Genomic DNA, 17,852 nt, shown 5'->3' on the forward strand with positions numbered 1-17,852 from the left:
TAAACCATTTAAACACTAGATTCAAGACGCGGTGACGGAGATGGAGATAAAGAAAACATTCTTAGATCTGCACGGTGGGAGGCGCCCGCAGTTATCCGAAGAAAGGGTGTGTGAGGTAAAGACACGATTGTCAGCGTCGCCCACAAAATCTCGGAACCTCAGTCTTGCCACATTTCACAAATGCTTCCTAGTCGACGAGTTCCATGAGAACACCCGCCGTGAAATCAAATAATCTGGCAGCTACATCCACGAACATACAGCGCCATATTGAACTGTGTGTCCACATGGAGGTGGCTTACTTCGAATGTCTCTAGTTCTATCCCCTCATTTCTTAACCACAAAGGTATGTCACGTACATATTTCGTTTCATATTCTCTTTCACCAAAATTTTTATAACACTTTTCCATGGGCCATTTATGAGTGGGACACCTATTCTTACGTTTTTTCTTAGAGTATAGAGTCTCAAAAATGTGGATGCCAGTATGTCTGTGGCCGTCGCTTTGTTGTGTTAGTCAATTATCGTGGTGGCTATGCATCTCACTGTATTTGTAACAATTGTAGATTTATTAAAGACTGTAGAATTCTTGTTGAGCAGTTGTGTAGAGATGCAAGACAGCATACAGATTTTATAGGAAACTTTGTCTGATAAACTCAATAACGGGAGAGAAACTAAAATTTTGGTAAGAACACAGTAACATTAAACAGACTTGTTACCTCCAGTGAGACCACTAACACGAAAGTCAGTTCTGGAGCCAGAAAATGTCTCCTATTGTTGCACAGTCTTTACGGACCTGGACATCGCGGCGCAGGTGATGACGTTCGTGGCTGACGGCATCCACACCAGCTCCACAGGGATGTCCTACTTGCTGTACGAGCTGGCGCTCCACCCAGACATCCAACAGCGGCTGCGTCGCGAGCTGCAGGAGGCGGTGAACAAGCATGGCGGCCAGCTCGGCTATGACGTCATCAACGAGGCCTCCTACCTCGACATAGTTGTCTCAGGTGAGCGAGGAGCGCATCTCGTTTACTGTCACTAAAACGCTGCAACATACTACTATCAGAGCAAAAGAAGCTTCTTAAGTAATGGTTTATTCATGCAATAATAACCCTCTTCTTCAGTGAACATGATAAACACACCGCACAAAAAAATTGTCACCCTCAGCACTGTAAATAATAATTGCTGATTCTGGTGTAATTGCAGTAAGAGCTTTCGTTTGATGATAGTAAAATCAACTCTGTGACCCGACAAATTTCGTTTTAGTTAAAGCTATCGATGGGACAACGTAATCGTCATGCAGTAGTACTGAGCTATTTAGCCCATTGATATCCAGTCAAAAATTTGTAGACACCTGTGTAACATTAAAATTAACGTTTGTAAGCTCATCAGATATCTTGTCTTCATCGAGTCTGTCACTCTCCATATGCTAGCAATTCCTTGGGGTTTAGTGGATGTCAGTTTTGTTTCTTCTCTTTCTTCGTGAACTTGTTGAAACTTCCACAGTCTTCTCGACGTCCTACTACGATTGGCTAATCAGTTATAGTGAACAGTAAGTGTTTCACATTAATTCATCTACATAGTACTTTCCCAAAAAACTAAGTGATGATCAATTGTGCCACATCTAAACTGCGAACCACATTACAACTCATATTTAGATACTCATTTCCAGCAAGTACCCTTATGATAAATCCACTGGCATGCAGGCCTACAGCCAGTTGATTCTGTGAGTCAGTTTGTTTTATTTGAAGTGGGCGGCTGAGGGGAGTGGTGGGGAACAGGACTGCACGTGATAGGCAGGTATATGGGTTCGTTTCTGTCTACTATCAGTACAATGACTGGCTTCTCGACTGCAATGAAAATATTACGTCATGAATCATTAGTCCAATACTTATCAAATTTTATGGAAATGTTCATTACATAATGAGTATTAAAAAATCAAACATTCATTTCATTTGGAACTGATGTCCAGCATCAACATCTCTGTGATGTGAGACCCCAATGAGCACGAATATATGTATGTTGTGGCTTGGAATGAAACAGCTTCTGAACATCATTTTGAAATACTTCTTACTATGCCTGATGTGATAGAAGAAGATAGAAGAAGAAACAGCAGTCGATTTAGAAGAGATAGGGGATCCAGTATTAGAATCGGAATTTAAAAGAGCTTTGGAGGACTTACGGTCAAATAAGGCAGAAGGGATAGATAACATCCCATCAGAATTTCTAAAATCATTGGGGGAAGTGGCAACAAAACGACTATTCACCTTGGTGTGCAGAATATGAGTCTGGCGATATACCATCTGACTTTCGGAAAAGCATCATCCACACAATTCCGAAGACGGCAAGAGCTGACAAGTGCGAGAATTGTCGCACAATCAGCTTAACAGCTCATGCATCGAAGCTGCTCACAAGAATAATATACAGAAGAATGGAAAAGAAAATTGAGAATGCGCTAGGTGACGATCAGTTTGGCTTTAGGAAAAGTAAAGGGACGAGAGAGGCAATTCTGACGTTACGGCTAATAATGGAAGCAAGGCTAAAGAAAAATCAAGACACTTTCATAGGATTTGTCGACCTGGAAAAAGCGTTCGACAATATAAAATGGTGCAAGCTGTTCGAGATTCTGAAAAAAGTAGGGGTATGCTATAGGGAGAGACGGGTCATATACAATATGTACAACAACCAAGAGGGAATAATAAGAGTGGACGATCGAGAACGAAGTGCTCGTATTAAGAAGGGTGTAAGACAAGGATGTAGCCTTTCGCCACTACTCTTCAATCTGTACATCGAGGAAGCAATGATGGAAATAAAAGAAAGATTCAGGAGTGGAATTAAAATACAAGGTGAAAGGATATCAATGATACGATTCGCTGACGACATTGCTATCCTGAGTGAAAGTGAAGAAGAATTAAATAATCTGCTGAACGGAATGAACAGTCTAATGAGTACACAGTATGGTTTGAGAGTAAATCGGTGAAAGACGAAGGTTATGAGAAGTAGTAGAAATGAGAACAGCGAGAAACTTAACATCAGGATTGATGGTCACGAAGTCAATGAAGTTAAGGAATTCTGCTACCTAGGCAGTAAAATAACCAATGACGAACGGAGCAAGGAGGACATCAAAAGCAGACTCGCTATGGCAAAAAAGGCATTTCTGGCCAAGAGAAGTCTACTAATATCAAATACCGGCCTTAATTTGAGGAAGAAATTTCTGAGGATGTACGTCTGGAGTACAGCACTGTATGGTAGTGAAACATGGACTGTGGGAAAACTGGAACAGAAGAGAATCGAAGCATTTGAGATGTGGTGCTGTAGACGAATGTTGAAAATTAGGTGGACTGATAAGGTAAGGAATGAGGAGGTTCTACGCAGAATTGAAAAGGAATATGTGGAAAACACTGATAAGGAGAAGGGACAGGATGATAGGACATCTGCTAAGACATGAGGGAATGACTTCCATGGTACTAGAGGGAGCTGTAGAGGGCAAAAACTGTAGAGGAAGACAAAGATTGGAATACGTCAAGCAAATAATTGAGGACGTAGGTTGCAAGTGCTACAATGAGATGAAGAGGTTAGCACAGGAAAGGAATTTGTGGCGGGCCGCATCAAACCAGTCAGTAGACTGATGACAAAAAAAAAATGCCTGAAACGGATGCTGTGCCATTTCATGATGACCGCTGGCTTGAGGCTGGTAAGAAAGAAGAGTATGTCGTCCCATGGCACCCCGGTCAGCTGTAGGTGACAAATGAGGGGACCTTAAAAGCCAATCCAGGATCCATTCACTCCTCAAAGTGTTTTCGTGTGAACTGCAGTGTGCGGGTCTAGCAGTGTCCTGCTGGAATATTCTGTTTGGTACCTAGGTCATGCAGGATAAAAAACAGGATTTATCGCGGTCGCCATTTACTGGCGACCATTCTCTCTCTCTTCGACTATTGCAGAAAAAGTCTTGTTGTCGTACTCAATAGCTCTCCTCCCACTGATTTCAGGAGATGGAGCAGTAGGGGTCTTGAGAACAACTGCTTCATCCGACCTCCCACCAAATCGTCTGTGGACACACTGGCATCGATCTGACCTCCACAGACAAGAGCGCGAATCATCTTTGAATACCATACATTGACACTCAACGTTTTTGTTGTCAGCGTTAAACGTTGCATAACAACTCTACACCTCAACTCAGTTTCCAGTTATTTCTTCCCAAAGGTTCGTGGTGGTGCTATGCAGTTAACCTCTGCCTCAATTTTAGCTTTTGTCATGTATTTATTCATCAGAGCCAGTCGAACAACCACACAATCTTTTCGCTATGTAGACGCTATTGAAGGACCAGACCCTTATCTTTATGCTACACTATAGCCTTGAAACCTTCTTGTTAGCATTATCTGTCCTGTTACTGCACTACAGCCAGTTGTCTGTGTGATCTGTCAGTATGATGATTCCTTGTCCCTCATCCCAATGAGTAAACCTTTCTCAAAATCCAAAAGATGGCAACAACCAGCACGTGGTCATCTTCTGGACATGCTATGTTGCAGTCTCTGTCTGCAAAGTTCCAGCAACATTAGGCACACACTACAGCTATCAGATAATCATATCCTTCTTCATCTTTTGGAATGGGTTATTTTCTCTACTTGCCTCAATGAATACAGCTGTTTCGTCAAATCATCGAAGTTAAGCAATGCTGACCATGTCTAGTAAGGGACTGGGTGAGCCCTGGCTACGCCATGTACTGCTGTCCTTTGCCATTACATCAAATGGAAGGAGGTGTGATGCTGTAGAGTTTCTGATCATCAGACTTTGGGCCAATTTCGTGGATTAAATTCCAATTCTCTTTGCAGTGGCTAATGAAGTGAAGGCATGTGTTTGTTGATTCTGACCTGTCCTTCGGATGGTGACGTTAAGCTTGGTGACCCCCTTGATGCTATTCAAGAGGCTTATAGTCTATGCTGGCACCAGGTTTCACCCTCTCCCCTTCCTTCATTCGTAACACAAACCCAACACTGCAATATACAAGCACTCCACAGTCATCTACACGGCACACACACTTGACATGTCATAACAGGTCGGAGGAAAGCAATGGCAAACTACCTCCATAAGACATTGCCTAGAACGGAGATGCACGATTTCTTCCCCACCAAGCTCAATCCTTGAGCATGGCACTACTTTGATTATTGTCCCACATGCACTGCAACACTGGAGTATGGGTTTTGTAGCATTCGGTCAAGATGTTCATGGTGTAACTGTGTACAGTTCCATCAGTGTAAATGAGAACACTGCACAATGCAAATCTGGAAAAATACTTGATGGTACACAGTAATCAACTGTGGTTCCGCCTGCTGTTCCAGAGTCCCTGAGACTGCACACACCGTTCGCCCCGCTGGAGAAAATCTGCACTGCCCCATACAATCTGACGGCGCCCACGGGACAGACGGTGTCGATTTCACCTGGCACGGCAGTAGTCCTCCCCATAAGCTCCATACACGCCGACCCGCAGTATTTCCCCAACCCACACGTGTTCGACCCAGAGCGCTTCTCGCCCGACAACAAGGATCGCACAGCCAAGCTGGCCTACATGGCTTTCGGGGCAGGACCCCGGGCATGCATTGGTAAGTAGTCGGAGCTACCCTTAAATATGGCGGCTGCTGTGCGAGAACGGTGTATGTAAGGGAAATGGGTAAAATATGATTTGCAGGCAGGCATATATCTGGCAACCTTAGAATCTGTCTGGTAATAGAGAACCCGGCAATGCATCTCAGTTCCTAAATATGAATTGGAATTGGATGTATGTAGTAATTTCCTACTTCCTGCTCTCTCTTTGGCCACTCCTCCTCCTCCCCCTCTATGTACATTTCCTCATCCCCTTCTCTGCCTATCTCCTCTCCCTCCTCTCTCTCTCTCTCTGATCTCGAGCCTTGTTTATTCTTGTAGCAAACAAAATCTTGATAGGAAACTGCAGTAGCTTAAAATAGGAGGATAAAATGGTTGGTATCAATGGTACATGCGGATCAGAGAGAGACCCCTGTAACTAATGGATTTGTGAGGATAGTAGCTTCAGTGACAGTATTTCACGTAGTTTTAATCTGTTAACATGTAGGGTTACAAACTTTCGTATCATTCAGATTCTGTAGTAGTATTCTAATCATAGGGTGATAAACCATAAATACAAATCGTCCGCCCGGTTGGCCGTGCGGTCTATCGCACGGCTTTCCGGGAGGGAAGGAGCGCCGGTCCCCGGCACGAATCCACCCGGCGGATTTTTGGCGAGGTCCGGTGAGCCGGCCAGTCTGTGGATGGTTCTTAGGCGGATTTCCATCTGCCTCGGCAAATGCGGGCTGGTTCCCCTTATTCCGCCTCAGCTACATTATGTCGACGATTGCTGCGCAAACAAGTTCTCCACGTACGCGTACAGCACCATTACTCTACCACGCAAACATAGGAGTTACACTCGTCTGGTGTGAGACGTTCCCTGGGGGGGGGGGGGGGGGGGGGGGGTCCACCGGGGGCCGAACCGCACAATAACCCTGGGTTCGGTGCGGGGCGGCGGAGTGGTGAAGTGGACTGCGGTAGTCGTCGTGGGGTTGTGGACCACTGCGGCTGCGGTGGGGCGGAGCCTCTCCGCCGCTTCTAGGTCCCCGGTTAACATAACATAAAATAATATAACATAAATACAAATTTCCTGTTTTCTGTTAAAACTGACTGTGAGAAAGAAAATAAAATAGCACTTTGTTGTGAATGCAATTTTTATTTAAAATTATGTATAAGTAGAAAGAATAATGTAGAAGAAACACTCTGTCTAATGACTTAAATACCCTGCTATCATAGTTCAAACTGACTATGAGAAATAAAACTAAGCTGTACATTCTGTGTGTGTGAATTCCTAAGGGACCAAACTGCTAATGTCATCGGTCCCTAGACTTACACACTACATAAACTAACTTATCCTAAGAACAACACACACACCCATGCCAGGGTGAGGACTCGAATCTCCGGTGGGACGGGCCGCGCAGTTCGTGACATGGCACCTGTGACCGCGCGGCCACTCCGCGCGGCTAGGTTGTACATTTTCACAGCACAGCACAGTACATTCCCTTTCTCGCAGGCAGTTTTACAGAAAACCTCTTCATGTTGTTTAAAGAAAATAAACTGCGTACTTCTGTCTGACTGTTTATTAGAGTGTTGTGTAAGATTTTGAAGTAAATAGGTCAAGAACTTTATGAGTTTTTGGCAACAGCGTTTTCCCTTCGTATATCGTATGTATTTTTATACGGGGTGTAATAGGTATAAGAGCAGATACTTCCATTGTTGACTGAGAACAGTGTACTGAATAACACTGCATCGGTATTTTAGTCATCTTCAGACTAATAATTATAGCCATAATTTTTAAGTTGGTTGGTACCTCCAAGTATATGAGGCAAGGGCAAGCCATTCATGCTTATTTTCTTCTAGGCGAGAGATCAGGTGTTGAAGTGTAGGCGCAAAACGGAATCTACACTAACAGGTGTAGCCCACTTAGTGGTGCAGGACGAGTTTGCGGAAAACATCAGGCCGTAAAGTTTGTGACGTGTTTGAGAGAAGACTGCTCGATGCAGGCACCGTGTGGTTCGTTCAAAATGGAGCCAAACAAAGTTGCACCTAACGGGTTGAACAGTGATTTATTTTCCAAGAATATTGTTAAGAATGTATTTTATTTACTAGCGATTCAACAAGAACAGTAACACATTTAATCACACTATGTAAGTATGGAAGTAGTTGCCAGGGAGTAACTGATGAAATCATAACCAAATTCCTTTTAACAAATGGGAATTTTATTCACTTTAATAGTGCCTAAAAGCATTTTTTAAAAAATAAACAGGTTTAAAATTATAATCAGAAAGCACCCTCTAAATATCAGAGTTACAATTTATTCAGAGGCAGAAAGAAAAAAGTTCTGACTGTATGAGCTTTCGGGCAGTGAACCTTGCCGCTCCCCTTTGACACGGCCATAGTTACGACCGCCCACAACAGCCTCTGAAAGACTACGCTGGTGCATATCTGCAACACACCAGATAACTTTAAAATAAGAATTTTAACAATTTACACAAGCACACAAACTACGCACCCCCGGTAGGAGAGATGGAAATGGTACAAAACACTAACAATTAAAATATTAACCTTGCCACCGAAGGTGCAACTTGATTGTAACTTCTAAGAAAAGTCTTACGGTGAAAGGGTGGCAACTTTATATACTAAAATGATCATTTAAATAAAAGCCAATGAAATGCTCTACAGTACACAGATACCGCCTCTCAAGATCATAGGCAATAATATCAAAGTTTCCAAAGATCAAAACATATTTCAGATATTAGGCCGTCACACTCCAAGCATATATTCGTTAACACACCAAATCCGACAAACATGACAGAGGCAGCTACTAACGTACGGTAGATTGATAGGGAGATTACCGAACAACCCGAAACGCAGGTTGCTCTAACCCGCCCCTACTCCACAAGGGAAAAACGGACCACCCAATTTATAAACAACCACCTTCTGCGGGTGGGCAAAGGAAGTAGAATGGTGGGACGACCCCAAAGCAAAACGACTGGTGACCTCACCAAGAACACAAGTAGAATTTATCAAGAGTAAATCAAACAACATATCACGAATCACTTAACTTCTAATAAACTGCGATTTCTCGAGAAGACCTGGCGCATCACCCCCAAATCGCTCTCCCGAACCGTCCGCTGCCAGCCGCTTCAACGGACACAGGAAGGCGCGCCGATCTCCCGTCTCACGGCGTCGCAGCTCGCACCGGTTAGACTGATGTCGTGGGTTGATTCCTATTGCTCTCGTGTCGACCGCGAAGTCACTACCCCTCGCTATACGCCGCGGCCCACTGGACTCAACGTCGCGACCTCACATGCGCCGACGCTCAAGACGGACAAGTCATCTTGTGTCTCAGTGCGTGACCGACCAACCGATCGATCCAACCGCCAATGACCATTGCCTGAGCAAACTCGAGCAGACTGGCTGCCTAACGCGCAGACGGAGATGCAGGAACTAAGCCCCGACCGGGCGACCACTTGCTGAGTTCTCTTACTGGCGGAGTGGAAAGACTAATTTTACCGGCCTTAAAGGTTGATCCGAACTAAAGACATACTAACACTCCGGACAACAGACAGACACTAACAGCCTCACAAATGCGGACGAGAGACAGGCTAGCAAGCTGGGGACGTGATACTGACCCAGACTTACTAAACAGACCCACTGGCGAGCTCATAGCGCCCCTTAAATACACGTGAACAGGCAACCTTTCCCCTTTCCCACCAGAGGGAGCCACCAAAGCTGCGATTGCCACAGCGACGCCACCGCCAGAAACGGAGAGCGACTGCTTCACACTACGCGCTGCGGCGCGCTCTTCAAAACAGCAATTTTTACCACGGCTCACAGGTGTTTCACTTTCTTGATAAATCGAGTCATTGTATTGGACCACTACAAATTTACTGGCGCAGGCATGGACTGGCCTCATATTCGCCCAGTCTGACTGCTTGTGACTATTTTTTTGTGGGGCACATTGAACGACACGGTCTACCGAACCGTCCCACCATGCTAGACAACCTTGAAACGGATGTGATGGAAAATTCGTAGTTCGTTTGCGTCATCCCCATATTGTGAATGGTGGAGATTTTGAAAAGATTGTGATATGATTGCAAACACTTCTTGCAGGGGACGAGTTTAATAATGCACGACGATCCTGTACAAGCTGCACAGCATAAAAATGACATCTATTACCAGATCTTCAAACTATTTCGAAATTTCTACATAACTACTCAATCAGATTCTTACAGCTTTACAATCAACATACTTTTTGATGTACTTGTTGTCGATATGACAAAGGAACTGAAATTTTTATACAGGAAAAATATACTGAAAGAAAGAAATGACATAATTTTTGTTGCTAAGACAACTCGAAAGTATTTTTTTAAATGTTGAAAATTTCCAAATTCGTAGCTCGCCAGGCGGATCGAGAAATATGAACCCCTGCTGTAGCTGTAGCAGACAGAGCATCCGCAACACGGCAGGCTCATACCCCTAGCTGACGGCACATCTGTGAGCAGATAACACGACACAATATGATTGTAATTCGCAAAGCAAATTTCACTTTTCATTGACAATTTTTCTCACACAATAGTTCACATTTTGAAACACTCCCAATTGATATGACGTCGTTTGTTACATACCAAAATAGCATACCGACTTTAATTCTGGCGTGACTGTGACCTAATAGATAAGTGCTAATAATATCTAGCTGCTTCGGGAGTTGTTTGTAATCAGGATGTGGCTGCTCAGCAACACAATGATAGAGGGTGTTGCAATAACGAGTGCCAGGATGTTTTACTCTGTTTGACTGATATGCTGATATACTCAAAATTTTGAGGAAGACACTACTCTCGTCTCACTCTTCTAGTTACGGATGGTACTGTGTCACTTGCTGTAACAATGATTAACACACACAGTTCACACTGTCATTCAAGTGGGTGGCCGGCGCGGCTGACGAGAACGCGAATTATACGCCACACTGTAAACCTTTATAAAACACTGTGAGGGATATAATTTGTCACGAATCGTTAAAGCTTTGCTGAGAGTCAACCCACGGCGGTGGGAGTTCACCCAGCCTGTATGACACGAGGCATAGCTCACGGCTCCGTCTGGAATCGATGGACTTCAAACACGAATTCCCGCTCACACTTCACTCATTTAGCGCTAGTGGCGCTTGATAGTCGACATTGACTAGCATCGATTGTTTGACGCAGAAACGTGTTTATCATCTGGTCATGAATTGCGCGCACCTTACAAGTTCCTATTCGCTCGAATTCGCAACTCACTCAATATCCATAACAATTATCAGTTGCCTTTTTGGTATCATTAAGTGTTAAAAATGGCAATTGCGGTGTGCGTACTGTAAGACCTTCGGTACACACACCATCAGATTATTTCACATGTCGCTCTAACGAAGTAGGCGCATGTCAGCAATATGTCTCGTGGTCTTATTGTGGCGTGTTTATCTTCTGCCGTTAGGTCAGACGATAGAAATGCCACTTGCACACTTAGAGTAGTAGATTGACGGTGACCAACTTTAAACAGAACTTGATTAATTTTCATACACATTTATTAAAATAATAACAACATAAAATTACTTAACTTGATTCTGGATGCTATTTACAATTGTCAATCTGAAGTTCCTTTGGTCTTGGTACGTTAATCTTATTCTCACATATCTCTGATACTTGACAAAGTATCTAGCCATTTATCTTCATGGCTATGTACAGGAATATGGTAATCTTATTAGGCGCAGACTGAAACTTGACTACAGACTAATGGAGACTAATGCAGACTGACTAATCGGAAGTCTGTACACTCGTTATAATACCTCGCACGTTCAGGTATCACTGCGCGAGTGTGATCCGCGAGGAGAAAAGGTTCTACGTTAGCAGCAATCTCATTGGCTGCGTTACATATTAATACGCGGATCGGCGGAAGCAGAATTTGGTCCGTCTTTAAGACAGCGCCATCTCGTAGTGCAGAGATGGACGAGCGCTGCGCCTGCGCTGTTGTACTTAGCATGCCGCGCTCTAGTGGGAAAGTTGTGTACGCGCTGACTACGCGGAACTATGAACACAACAGCAATAAAGCTGAATTTCTTTTTTTGCTTCTTCGTATATAAATACTAATAATATCTCTCTTTGTGCAGGTTCCAGAGTTCCACATTAATGCGGAATCCAGTTAATGTTTCAGGTTTCCAAACTTGCATAGAAGAAACACAAAGAATGTGGTATTCACCCGAAATCGCCTACTTCTCCTGAAGACCTACTTATATGTTACTTATTTGTTAATTTTTAGGACATTCATTCGAATGATGTCGATTTTTCGCTAAAAACTATGGAAACACTAGAAGAAACCGGAAGTAGCTTGGACGATTCTGTGAATTATGGTTCGAACAATTATGGTTGTACTAATTATAGTCCGGAACAAAACCACATTATCTTCCTAGCCCAAATAAAAAATGTACAGTAATAGCTTTCACTGACAAAGATAACGTTGTTCATTTTTTGATTAAATGAATTAGGGAGAAAACTCTTGAAGTTAAGCAGTGTTCAAAGTCAGTTTTTGTTTAGTAAAATCTGAACGTGAACTGTATAAATGGAAGAAAGGTTTACATCATATACAAAATACACACCAAATCGAAACTCGCAGGAGTTTGCAAGAAAAACTATTTGAAAGGTTTAGAACAGTTCGCAAGAGTCAATCCACCATTGCTGAAGGAGGTTTACGAGACTGGGTCTCCTGAATTGCAAGTAAGATGAACATTACTGATGTACAGGCTTCCTCGATCTGGTTAAACAGATTCAGGAAATTACACAGAAAATTATGAAGTATATAAGATTTTTATAAATAAAAGATGCCATTAATAACTAATACTATAGAATAATATCTAATACTATAGAAGCTAATACTATACAAGAATTCAAAGCTTCTTGCTGTGTATGAAGCAAGTCAGCTTTCGTGGTAGAATGGCGTGCAGACCGCACTTCATCGTTTTGAGGGTAAAAAAGACAAGAGTCGCATCTGCAGTCGGTGAATGTTATGACGTATTCGTATATAACAATGCCAGTGATCGTATCGGTGGATTACCGTTTTTGCAGCTTTATACCTGTCTTCAGGTACCTCAAAGCAAATCAGGGCCAAAAATTTTATAAAAAGTCTGGTTAGTGGCAAAAATTTTGTAGTCGACGTAGTAAAATCTGAAAAAAATGGCCGAGAAAAATTTTCAGAATATCATCCAAAACGTCTTCTTACTAGCCTCAAAAAAAGTTCATTACTTTTGTAGGACTCTTGGCCTTTGACCTCTGTCATTTGGACGGCAGAAAGGCTGTTAATATAATTCGGATTCTATCCGGAACAAATAGTGTGATTCAGCCTCTCTATAAAGAAGTTTCGACAGCGTAAAGCATTTTTCAGGAAATTGTCAGACAGTGCAATTTTCGATAGTTTTTTATCATTTCACGTTTATCAATGGAGCAATGTTGTTAAACTTAGTCATTTGTGCATTGTCGGTTTGCATCTCCACGATTTACTAATTTGATCAAGTATGCCTGGTATGCAGCACAATATGCAGAACAACGGCCACGACCATTTCTCACTCCATCCCAATTCTGTCTAAGTGAAACTAGTAATTACTGTGAAGTGCCTTAATGCATCCATTTTTCTTTTACCACGTGTACCAGGTTTTCGTCATCCAATAGGCACTTGGTATTTTTGTGACGACTATAGGGCATAAACAAGGAACTGTTTCATTGTTAGCAAAATATGCAGTATTGAACTCTTAAGGACTGTGCTACAGGAATGATTGTAAAATATTTAATGTCAAAAAATTAAGGTCCGACTGATGAAAGTCGTTTGTGATGAACATTATACGCTGCCTTGATTTTCTCTCCTCTATTAGTAACAATTACATCTGCAACAATTTAGCTGACAATGTGAATTGTAAGTTATTCAAAAAATTAATAAGCTGAGAAATTTTTGGTTGGTTTAAGGGCGTAAAGTTAGCGTGTGCGTACTTTGGATTTAGCGTTACGCGGCACCACGTTGCCTTTTTACAGCTGCGTCTGCTTTATTCACCGATTCACGAGCTGGGTAGCAAGGGCCGTACAAACTGCTGCTATAAACGGTTCTTCATTAGCAAAAATGAGTATCTTTACCGTTTTTTTTAATATACTTGAAGTACGCCTTAGCAACTTAACTTTTGACAGTGCATTTCTTTCGGTATTCTCTTTCCCTGTGAAAAATTTCAGGGTACGTTTCGGCATGTCGGACTGGACAATTGCCATGTTAGTTTTCGAAGTATTTAATTTTGAAATCAGGGGCTCCTTCGCTGGACACGGTATAGTTACTACATAGAGGGTAACATACACGAATATTTGTTCACTTACGACTGAAGCTTTTCGATACTTGCTGGACAACACAGTCACAGGGACTTTTCTCTTTATGACAGGGCAGCGGTTCGCGCTGTCACAGGTGAAGATGGGCGTGGCTGCCATCGTGCTCAACACGGAGATCCGCTGCAGTGCGCGCACCCCGAAGACCATCAGGATCAACCCTTTGGCAGTCCTCCGGCTCTGCAAGGACGGGCTGTGGCTCAACTTCAAACCACTGCACCACTGACTCATTCCCCACCGTTGACGACGCGTGGAAGATGGAACGTTGCTTTCTTCTAAATGTTACAAGGATTTTCATTTAACCGCAAAAAAGTTTAAAAATCCAATTGTTAACTAGTTTGTAATTCAAATACACAATCTTAATAAATAAAACTCTGATAAACCATATCATTTAAAAATTCATAACCCTGAGACCTACTTGTAATTCATATCCCTGAGACCTACCCGTAGCTCATTTTAAAAGGCGTTCATTCGACCCCATACTAATAAAATAGACCCAAAATCTACAACTGTCATGGACGTACGTACCTTCTGGTCGTTTGTTAAAAAAGTGGCTCTAAGCACTATGTGACTTAACATCTGAAGTCATCAGTCCTCTACTTAGAACTACTTAAACCTAACTAGCCTAAGGACATCACACACATCCATGCCCGGGGCAGGATTCGAACCTGCGACCAGCAGCAGCGTGTTTCCGGACTGAAGCACCTAGAACCGCTCAGTCACAGCGGACGGCTAGTCGTTTGTTGTGCATGGTTGCTGGTCCATGGCTTCGTGTATTGGGTGAAGTGTTGTTTAACTTTGATGCCCTTTGTGACTGCAGAGTTGTTCAGGAGAGCTGCAAGTTCCGGAGTGTATTAGACAACTGCTGCGTGGTTCTAAGGTCCAGTGTAGGCTAAAATTATCGTATGACAGGAAAACTTGGTCGATATGCTAATGCGTTAATGTGGAACCGATTTACGCTGGAAAAATATTAGTTCTACTTTTGGCGATCAGGTGCAAATCTGAGGCTGTTTAGCATCTCATCGACGTCTCTAGTACTCATATGGAACAAATTGTGTAAACGGCACTTAATAAATTCAATATTAGGCTTTCCTCACTTGTTTGTCCTTTTCTGCTCACGTTCCATTCCTAACCCATTACATACAGAAACATTTCTATACGTCTTTCTGGCGTTCACAGCACCAGATTGCACCTGGTGGCCAAAATCGGAACTAATTTCTTTCCAGAGTAAACCGGTTCCGCATTAACGCGTTAGATTAGCTACAAAGTTGCGCTGCCATACGATAATTACAGCCCACACTGGACCTCTGTGATAGAATAACCACCGAGTATGTGCTTGGTAAAATGGAGTGGAGAAAAATAGCATAGAATGATCGTACATATCTTGCGAACGCTGCATTCAGAACATTACCTGGTTCATATTGTTGCTGTTCCTAAACCATGAGTTATATGTGTTGTTCCAGTAGCAAAATATCATGCACACATATCTCGTGTCACCTAGCATGCACTCCGAGGTGTTCATTAATACCTCTCGTCATGTCAAACGTATGTGTGATATTCGAGACAGAAGATACAGTGAAAGTCCAGTCTCTCAAATCACATCTGACACCTATATTACCATCAATCTCCCCATTTGCAAGACTGGGTTTGAACTACATTCCATTCGGCGAGAGAAGATCCCTGTGTGTTGATACATGTCTTACCATTTTTCAACAGCAAAGTGCAGAAGACAGCCGCAACACTAACTGAGAGCCTATCTCCCTGGAACTGCCGCAAAAATCTGTCGTTGCTGTAGAAATGTTAACAAAATCGCGTTACTCTGATCGTGAAAGAAGCGCGAAGTTGCCTCGCTAAGCTCATATGAAGTATCGTGCACCTTCTCAGGCTTCACGAACTGTGGAAGATAGCATTAAAAAAATGAAACTGTGCTTCGCCTATAATACGATATTCGGTGTACAAAAATACTACAGACCTGTCTGCTTTCCATAACGCAAAAGATATTCGTACGAGAGTTGCCCAGAAAGTAATGCACCGCATTTTTCCTTCAACAACTCCTTATTGAACAAAATGAGGATTATACACTCGAAAGAATGGTGTTTTATCTACACACCCTATTTTTCCACGTAATCTCCATCCCGTTTTGCGACCTTCTTCCAGTGCGAAACAGAGACGTTTATGCCCTGCAGGTTCCAATCCTTGAATTCGTGGTGGAACCAGTGCTTTACTGTGTGAATCACTTCCTCATCGTCCTCAAAATGTCTTCTGCGAATGCCATCCTATAATGGCCCGAACAAGTGGAAGTCCGAGGGGCTAGGCCAGGGCTGTAGGGTGGATGGGGTAACACTGTCCCACCCCGTTTTGCGATGTGTTCAGCAGTCCTCGGACTTGTGTTGGTCGAGCGTTATCGTGTTGCAGCAAAACATCTCCATGGTTGCTGTGGCGCCGAAGTCGCCGGCAGCGCGTCTTGAGTTTTGCTAATGTGTTGACATATGTTTCTGATTTAATGGTAGCGCCTCTTATCACCACATCAATGAGGATCACACCTTCACTGGCCCAGAACACGGTGATCATGACCTTAATGGCGGAAGCATTTGCTTTGAATTTTTTCTTCTGTGGGGAGTGGGAATGTCGCCATTCCATCGACTGTCGTTTTGTTTCGGACTCAAAATGGTGAACCCTGGTTTCATCACCTGTCACAATCCGGGACAAGGAGCTGCCCACCCCCACCCTCAGCTTCAAAACGTGAGAACAACTCACGAAAAAAGTTTTTTCTGTGCAATTTGTGATCCACCGTTAGATACCCCGGGACCTATCTTGCACACACTTTTGAATATCCGACAGTGTGGAAAATTTCATCCACACTTCCTTTGCTAATTGACAGATGCAGCGCCAACTGCTGAGTCATAGTACGTCTGTCCTTGCGAATGACAATATCAGCTCGCTGCAACACGTCATGTCTGACAGCCGTGGATGGCCTCTCCGACCTCTGCAAATCGTGGAGCTCCGCCGAACCGCCTTCTGATCACCTCATCTTCCATGCCAAGCGACTAACTATACTACTGTCGTCAGCAGATGCCTCACAGACTTAGCACAAGCGTGTGTGAATATTCCCCACAGTTTCTTTCTCTGCAGTGAGAAATTCAATGACGGCACGTTGCCTGTAACGTACATCACATATAGATGCCATTTTGAAACCATCCTGCAGCTACGCTATCTGTTGGAAGTGACGGAAACTTGGCGCGCTCGCTCAGGAAACTTCAAATAATACATATGTAACGTTTCGCATTCGTAGCATTGTTTTCGGCTGAGAAAAAAAATGCGATGCGTTACTTTCTGGGCAACCCTCGTATGTCAATGCGCCCAGATCTGTCGCCAATAAAACATGTGTGGGACCAGCCCTGACTTCCACTGTCACAGCGACAATATCAGGATGTCAAGATACAATAGCTGTGGACCAGACTGCCATCGCAGAGTCGACAAAGACTTTATGAGACCCTTCCAAAACGAATCAGTGCTTACACCCAGGCCAGAGCGGATGGAACGTCGTAATGACACGTGGGCGTATACTGCCAAGTTCGTTGTTATTCTGACTTGATTTTGTAATCGCCAAAATTACAATAAATATTCTTTCAATCCGTGAAGTTTCATTTCGTTTCCTTTCTCCCCTACTGGCTGCTCCATTTTTTGTCAGGAAGTGCATTTATTTTCCAGTTAAGCGTGTTATCAGTACATCCATGTATGATTTCGGTACTGACGTAGCTCTGTGGAAGTGCAAACGTTGTTATTGTTTCTGTTTAGTACTTTATGTTTCAGATATTGGAACTGATATTTACACTATACGTAATTAATGAGTACTTTCATAGAATAAATGACGAAGGGACAAAAACTTT

At 43.1% G+C, this 17,852-nt stretch overlaps 1 protein-coding gene across 3 annotated transcripts in view; it reads left to right on the plus strand.

The window, feature by feature from the left end:
- The window catches only part of LOC124805101 (probable cytochrome P450 6a13), a 147,582-nt gene extending 133,235 nt beyond the window's left edge, over positions 1-14,347 (plus strand). For all 3 annotated transcript variants that reach the window (XM_047265544.1, XM_047265545.1, XM_047265546.1), the window contains exons 7-9: positions 781-1,002; positions 5,335-5,595; positions 14,019-14,347. In XM_047265544.1, coding sequence (XP_047121500.1) covers positions 781-1,002; positions 5,335-5,595; positions 14,019-14,188 — 653 coding nt within the window. In that variant the 3' untranslated portion in view covers positions 14,189-14,347. The remainder of the gene's footprint in view (positions 1-780; positions 1,003-5,334; positions 5,596-14,018) is intronic.
- The last annotated feature ends 3,505 nt before the right edge of the window (positions 14,348-17,852 follow it).

Source organism: Schistocerca piceifrons, chromosome 7 (genome assembly GCF_021461385.2).
Source record: "Schistocerca piceifrons isolate TAMUIC-IGC-003096 chromosome 7, iqSchPice1.1, whole genome shotgun sequence".
Classification (NCBI taxonomy): Eukaryota; Metazoa; Arthropoda; class Insecta; order Orthoptera; family Acrididae; genus Schistocerca; species Schistocerca piceifrons.